The 7,881-nt window shown below is 39.6% G+C and overlaps 1 protein-coding gene across 1 annotated transcript in view; it reads right to left on the bottom strand.

Moving 5' to 3' along the window:
• Nucleotides 1-7,881, bottom strand: part of erp44 (endoplasmic reticulum protein 44) — a 12,016-nt gene that overhangs the window by 1,190 nt on the left and 2,945 nt on the right. Inside the window, exons 2-9 of the mRNA XM_005738567.1 lie at nucleotides 3,678-3,750; nucleotides 3,043-3,082; nucleotides 2,744-2,859; nucleotides 1,889-2,073; nucleotides 1,678-1,793; nucleotides 1,410-1,584; nucleotides 1,143-1,254; nucleotides 755-896 (exon numbers count right to left, since the gene is read on the bottom strand). Of these exons, the coding sequence (XP_005738624.1) occupies nucleotides 755-896; nucleotides 1,143-1,254; nucleotides 1,410-1,584; nucleotides 1,678-1,793; nucleotides 1,889-2,073; nucleotides 2,744-2,859; nucleotides 3,043-3,082; nucleotides 3,678-3,750 (959 nt within the window). The remainder of the gene's footprint in view (nucleotides 1-754; nucleotides 897-1,142; nucleotides 1,255-1,409; nucleotides 1,585-1,677; nucleotides 1,794-1,888; nucleotides 2,074-2,743; nucleotides 2,860-3,042; nucleotides 3,083-3,677; nucleotides 3,751-7,881) is intronic.

Here is a 7,881-nt window from a genome sequence, read left to right on the forward strand (position 1 = left end):
ATAAATAAATGTACACTGTGCTAATGCAATTACAAGCCATGTGCCACATGTAGTGGTGATGTGATGTAATTAGGCTGTGGAGGGCTAGTCAGTCCTCGGGGCTTCTGTCTATCTGATCAGACTCTGATTGGGGACGGAGTGGGGGTGCATAATGGTGGGGGCACAATAAATAAGATTAAATTAGATTAGACTGGATTAGTTTAGCACTTATTGCACGTGCCAAATCATGTCACATTAGCTCCAGTGTCCTGGCCCATTCATAAAGGACAGATTTGAGGAGGTGTGACATTTCTCTGGTGTCGAGCGGACAGAGGATTATGGTGTGTGTGTGTGTGTGTGTAACAAAATTTGTCTTATGAAGAGAAGGTCTCATTATGAAATTAACATTATAACAATACAGGTAAATTTTATATAATTTAGCTGATCAGTATCCAACAGTAATTCCTCAAAACATCCAAAAGAATGCTGGTTATGAAACTGATTGAACACGAGAATGATTCAATTGTAAATTACAAAGTAAAGTCCAGTCGTGGACAGGTTTCATTTGTAGCTGGCCATTTGCTTTTTCTTTCTTTTTTTATTATTGTATGAAACAATAATGAGCCTATATTCCTGTTTGTTAAATCTTGGATATACTTGAACAAAGATGAGGTGATATCGCAAACCAAATTAATTTATTAAAATTAAGACAGTTTTCTTATTTATCAACTTAAAACAAGATTGCCTCATATGGGAAGAGTAACGTCGTACTTACTTGAGGTCTTTGAAGTCGGGGAAGACATACATGTGTCTGAATGAGTCTATGGCGATAACGGGACAGTCAGCTGGCGTTTTTTGGATATGGAGCAGAGGATGGCGGAACTTATCGCAGTCCGCATGAAGGAAGTTTATTGACCCTGAGGGAAGAAAAACCAATAATACCACTTATTGTGAAATATCTAGGAGGGAAGGAATTTACTGACTTGTTGCAATGAATGCACCCTGTTGCAGTACCACGCTCAAATTCAGCAAGCTCTTTAGAAAGAGCCTTTCTTTCACAAATGGCTTTATAAACCCGAGGCAATGGAACTGGCCCGATTCTTGTCAATACAGTATAAAAAGAAAAATGACTTCCCTGACAGATACAAAGTGCACACACTCACCTTTCTCACCGATGAGCTGGCGAGCCACTTCATGCTGGAACTTCTCTAAGCTCTCTGTGTCTTCTTTAAGATGGAACAAGATGAGGAAAGGGATTCCTTCTTCAGTCAGCTCCTGGAAAACAAGCACAGTCAAAAACAGATGGAGTCAGAAGCTTTTACGGCCTCAGCAGTTCCACACAGACTCCACAACAACCCTCCTGTTTTTTGAATGTAAATATATACACTTACATCTAGAAGATAAAAACTAAGCAAAAGCAGGTAACAAACCTCTCCATTTTCAAAGGTGATCTCCCTAACCAGAGGCACACACTTGTCCTGGGCCCAGGCGTAGGTCAGGTCAAAGTTGGTGAGGGAGCCGAGGTAAACCATGTCAGGAATGCCCTCGCCCATAGGTTTGTAGACCACATTGTCTCCACTGAAGCGCTCGGACCTAGACACCTCACTACGACAGTCAATTTAAGGATATAAACATGAAAAGAAGAATAACGCTAAAACCGTGGACCATCGGTGGATCTAGTTGGTGTCTGTGTCTCACCCGAAAGCGGCCAAGAATGTGCAGTCATCTCGAAGGATGTTGGCAACTTTCTGAAATGTTCGATAGTTGTCAGAGTCCTTGTTTTCAAAGAAACCAACGATGTTTCTCTTGCTCCTCTGTTAACCCCCCCACACAAAAAAAAGTGTTAAAAATTAATATCATTTAATTATACAAAGGGGAAACTTGCACATTAACAGAAACTGCCACCTACATCCACAGAATTAATCTCCTCCACTGAGGGCAGCTCTTTCACTGGGTCGACCTGCTGCTGGCGGATGAAGTCAGCGATGGCCGTCACTGACCTCTGACCCCTGTACTCCCTCTTCATCATCATCCCATTGCGGAACAGCTTCAGTGTTGGATACTTGGTGATGCGGTAGCGCTGAGCTATGTCCGCTGCGCTCAGGCAGAGGGGGAGAGGAAGTTAAGCAAAGAAAGAAATCAATTGATGAAGAGTGAGAAGAAGAGTAAAAACACATGGGGATGGGTGGATGGGGAGCGGCGCGGCGACGGAGACAGCAGTTAAACCTCAGTCTGAAAACAGTGCCTTCAGTCAGCTCTGAGCTCTGATCTCCCACATGAAAGCAGCCCCCCCACCAAGAGTAAATATTCTCTCTGCACACAGAGTGTGTGTGTGTGTGTGTGTGTGTGTGTGTGTGTGTGTGTGTGTGTGTGTGTGTGTGTGTGGCAGGTGTCAATCTCCCAGCAGGCGGTCTCTAAGCCTTCGGTCTTCACAGGAAGCAGCAGTTTTGTCATTAGCCTTCAAACAGTTTGCAGGTCATCAATAATTCCCTTTAATTTGCTTTATCTCAAAAGGCTGAGGCCGGTGGTTTATGTGGCTGTGCTTTGGTGTGTCGGGCATCTATGTGTATAGTAAAAGTATAAGAGCGCGCGTGTGAGTGTGTGCGCGCCTTTTTGTTTCCTGTATACAGAATGATGCCGTTAAGAGTTTGAGGTATTAGATCACCAAAAACACGAACCAGTTGGCTCCATTTTCATAATACAGGTACAAACAAATCATCAGCAAATGTCAGTGTCAGAAAGGAAAATTATAAGTATTACTCACAATGCTGGTCACAGTCGACGCGAGCAAACACCACCTGCTTTGTATCAGGGAACTCCTCCCTCACTATGTTAGACGCCTCCTCAAAAATTGGATGGAGCATTTGACTGAATCTACACCTGTGGGATGATCAGGAAAGTGTTTTCTTTATTCCCACTTTAACTGTAGGAATTTCCTACATTACAACAGAAAGCAGTGCATAAAAACCCTTTACAAATGAATAAGGAAAATGTGGAACTTTAGCAAAACACTGGCATTATAATGAGGTGGTCCAATGACACAGAGAGAAACAACACACTTACCAGTCTGCGTAAAAATTCACTAATGCCACCCCAGCATTATCTGCAAGGAAACACAAACAGGGAAGAAATGTAAGCCTCTATGTAGTACTTGCTCTAATGAAAGTATGTGCAGCTAGTAAAATTAATTAAGAAACCAAATTAAATGTGAACCCCGTCATTTTTCTGTGACTGATGGAAGAAAACAAAACAAAACAAGAAAGCAGTTAGAGAACAATTTAGCCACAGGAAAATGAAATGCTGCTTAATGAAAAGTGGATGAGCCGAGGAATATCAAACAACGGCCATAACAGTGGCGAGCTGCTTATTTCCAGGTCATCTGAGTATTGTAGCAAACACATCTAGAGATTTTGGGAAAGACGTGACTGTGCGACACTACAAAACGTGTTGACAGTAAGATGACACAAAAAACAAAACACAGATTTAAGATGCAAAACCAACAATCAAGATCTTCCTTTGCTACCAATTTAATAAATAAAGAAATATACTTATTTACTTTATTGTCGACACTTAAATGACTAGAGACTGTTTGAACTTGTGTAGATTTGAGGATGTTATCATCATTCTCTAAAATATTTTTCTCTTTTATATAATGTTTGCTTTAGGACAAATGTGAAGAATAAAGCGTGACGTCTTACTTAGGACGTCGTCAATGTTGTTCGAGTCCAGGCTGACGATTTCTGCCTGTCCGGGAGTAGAGAGGCCCATCACCTACAGACACACATGGAATGGACGGATTAGCAGTTACAACTTAAAACACACATGCCGAGTAAGACCACTACATCTCCATCTGTGTTATAACTGGGGAAGGACATAGATCAGATTTTATTGATGTGATAGCTCAGTTTGCTTACTGATCAATTATCTGCATGAAAAATAAGCAGAAAAAAGGCTATGAAGTGACTCATGTGTGCAAGAGATCTGCAACCACATCAATAATAAAAAAAATAAATTTATTTTATTGCTCCTATTCTGCCATTGTTTTACTAAGTGTTTTATCCTATTGTGAAGTGTCCTTGGGTGACTTGAAAGGCGCTCATAAATAACATTTATTATTATTATTATTATTATTAATACAGCTTACGATAAAATGTGATTTAAAACAAAAAAATAAAATAAAATAAAAACCACAATGATAATTTTGGAGCTGTTTTCTGTGATCTGGAAGCGCAACTAGAATTGATTTTCAATTCTCATCCTTAATAAGGATGAGTTGAACACTCCTTCCTTAAAACGTAGCACACCACGGTGCTGCTTCACACAATTTTACACCTGAAATCGCCGACAACCAACAGGTTAAATTTAGGGCCACACACAGAAAACGTGGATCGTTTTGGAGAGCGGTTGAGCCGAGCCAATCAGCTAAAATGTACTTTTGGCTCATGGCTGCCAAAGCAAATATGCGTGGCACCATGTTGTTAAGTTCCCAGATGACTAAGAGACAGTGTTTTTTTTTATGACCCTGTAGTTGGAGAATTCACAGTAAGGTGTAATGTGTCCATTTGAAAATGAAGGGATGGTTGTGGATTTCAGAACTAAGACTAGAACCATCTCTCCTGTGGCGATAAATGATCAAGACTAATCAGCTTAAATCAGCTTCTTATAATAAAACATGAAAACAATACAGAGGGGAAGATCAGAGTCAGAATCAGTTTTATTGGCCAATTATGTGTAGACACACAAGGAACTGAGTGCTGGTTACTTCTCTGCTCTCAATGTACGTAACACAATTGCAATAAAATTGCAGGTATGACCTTGAATGACTTTCCTATGATTGCTGAAGAAGAACCAGCCAGTCCTTGATGACCATCCTCCGTCTATGATGTTCAAGGTGCTACCATCTGGCTCCAGATGCGATATGCCAACATGTGGGATAAAAATTTAAAACTCATCTCTCCCAGGTCTCTCTCTCGCCTAGTGTTGGATTTTTAAATCTTTGTGGCATTTTTATGTTGTGTTTATAGTTTATTAATAACTGTGTGTTTGGTGATTTCTGCTGACTGTACAACAAATTGTCTCCAGGTGGAAGTAAAGATAAAAGTAGAGCTTCATGACAGTGGATCCTTTACCAAAAACTTTCCCAGTGTGCCCCAAGAAAACTGAGCGTGAGTGTCATCTTTCCACTGTTTCTTGTTCCTGGGACTGCCCAGGATTCTTCCCTGCAATTCCTGGTACTGAGCTAAATATACAGTGCACACTCCTACTGTTGCCCTGCTTTGTTTGCAGAGCTCTCAAGATTTTTCCACATATGAAATCTGGAAAATGTCGGGTGAATTACGTGAGGATATCATCTGGAGTTGCCCATTCTCACAGGTAGCACATAATATGTACTTCATGTAATTCTCGTCCTTTTTACAGGAAATTTCTCTCCACTCAGTATATGCTTGTGAGCTGCCCGGAGTAAAGCGCAGAAGACACATTACGACCACTCGTTAGCTGTGAATTACCTGGATTATCATTCTTGGCACAAATCAGCGCAACCAGACATCGCAGAGAGCATGCAATGGGGAGATCACATGCGTCGCTGTTGTGTAATGTCTAGGAAAATGGGAGGTATCAAGTGCAAGCTTCAAAGTGGCCTTGGATTTCTGAGTTAAATATTTAATTTCCCAGGATTTTTTGTTAATTCACTAAGGTTTACATGGAACACAGTATACAGGAAAAGCACTATTTTTCTTTTTTGTCCACACTGTCCAAAATGCACTATAATGGTGGAATGTAGACGTAATAAAGATCTTTGAACATTGAACCATTACACTGAGATGGGTTTTTATTGTGTTTATTTATTTTATACGAGTCGCTTCCGAGATTAAGCCTCAAAACACTCAGCCTTTTTAGTTTTTTTTTAATTTATTTTATTTTTATGGTTCAAAGGTGTGAAAATAAGTGTCATAACTTTCTTTCTTTGCCTTGAGCCCTCAAAATATTAGCCAATTCTTAATGTTTTATTCATCACTCAAAGGTGTTCATTGCAAACAATTATTTTGTACGTTTTTGTACAAACATCCTTTTGTCGTCAAATATTTGACAACGCTTAGAAGAAAACACAGGTTGGAACTACAACATGTGCATAACCGGATTACAGCGACATTCCAGGTCTCACATTCTGCAGGGTGCAGAACAGGTGAGACCAGGTTTCTGAGATACAAGTACAATCGAGGTTTCCTATTCACACCCTGCGGGTTTCTAGATTACTTTGTGATAAATGTCAAAGCATTTAAAATGTACAGGAGCACTGACACATGGGAAATTTTACTTTTACTTTGTGGAAAATGGCGAGAGGAACTACAAAGACACAGATGCAAATATAAAAGGAAACTGTAGCTAGAATAAACTGTTACTAAATGAGCCTATTTTTAATCATGCAAATGTTACGACAGAAGACAAAACTTTCCTCTTTTACCAATTATTTCATCAAGGCTGTCAGATATTACTCGTGGATCTCCATGCCAGAGCCACTGTAGTCAAAACGTAACATTACAACACACCATCTAGTTATCTGTTGTTATCTTTGCTGACTTAAGATCCTCTTTAAACAGGATACGTGAAGGTCGGCCAGTTCTGAGGAAGTCGACAAACTTGTAAAGAGTGACACAGCTCAAGTGGCCTTAACGTTTGCTCGCACACAAGCCATCACTGCCTTTTACTTTAAATAAATAATGATTAACAAAACAAAACAAACAAAAAAAGACTATTCTACAAAATTAGGGCCGCAAACAACCAATTTCTTCTGTCATTAAATCACATGTTCATCAGGCCTAAATGAAAAAAAAAAAAAAATGCTAACACAATATAGTTTTAATTTGATAATTTTAAGTAAGGAAACAATTTCTCACATTTGAGAAGTTGTGACGTGCAATTTTTCAGTGTTTAACCTATTTTTGTTAATCGGCCCTTATTTATCACAGCAATTCCGCACACAGAGGCAAGCAGATCAGGTGAGGTACCATCCCTTCACGGACACCATCCATCTTGCTTCATATGTGTTAATTAAATTGATTTTAAACTACTTTAAACAACATGTAAATGTGGCACTGGTCTCACTTTTTGGGGGGATCGGCCGTGGATGTTTCAGCCATGTCTCAAATAATATTAAGCTAAATACACCTCATGGACAAAAGTGCTGGGCCATACCTCTTAATCAGTCCCATTGCCACAGGTTTATAAAGCTCAGGTGCCTAGTCATGCACGCTTCCTTTAAACATTTGATAAGAGTGGGTTGTTCTAAAGAGATCACTGAAATTTCTTCCCTCCTGGAAATTCCAGATCACTTGTAAATGGTATTATTTCAAAGTGAAAGTGCTTATGAACCAAAGAAACTCAGCTACAACATTGTGCCAAGCTCCAGAGCAATGTCACAGAGTGTGCAAAAGTCACCAGTGTTTTGCTGAATCACTAACTGCAGAGCTCCAGACATCTTCTGGCATCATCATCAGCACAGAAACTAAGCACCATGAGCTTCATGGTACAGGTTTCCATAGCCAAACAGCTCCTGTAGGCTTAATATGATGTAGCCCAGTACTTTTTGTATAAGTGACACAAGTGTTAACGATGTTGACATTTCCTCAACAGGGTCAATAAACTTTCTTCACATGGACTAAATTAAGTTCCGCCATCCTCTGCTCAGTATCCAGAAAACTCCAGCTGACTGTCCCGTCATGGCCATACATAATAAAAACTTTAACTGATCAAACACACACATCCATACATATGCAATAATACTAAGTGCAATAACCCTTTCTGTCATCGTTGTATTTTTACTCAGTTGTATATAGCATTTGTATTTGTATTCTATTTTTATCTTATTGTATATTTATTTTATTTTATTCCACTGTATATAGT

The sequence above is a fragment of the Pundamilia nyererei genome, unplaced genomic scaffold (genome assembly GCF_000239375.1).
Source record: "Pundamilia nyererei isolate P.nyererei 1_Seehausen unplaced genomic scaffold, PunNye1.0 scaffold00084, whole genome shotgun sequence".
Lineage (NCBI taxonomy): Eukaryota > Metazoa > Chordata > Actinopteri > Cichliformes > Cichlidae > Pundamilia > Pundamilia nyererei.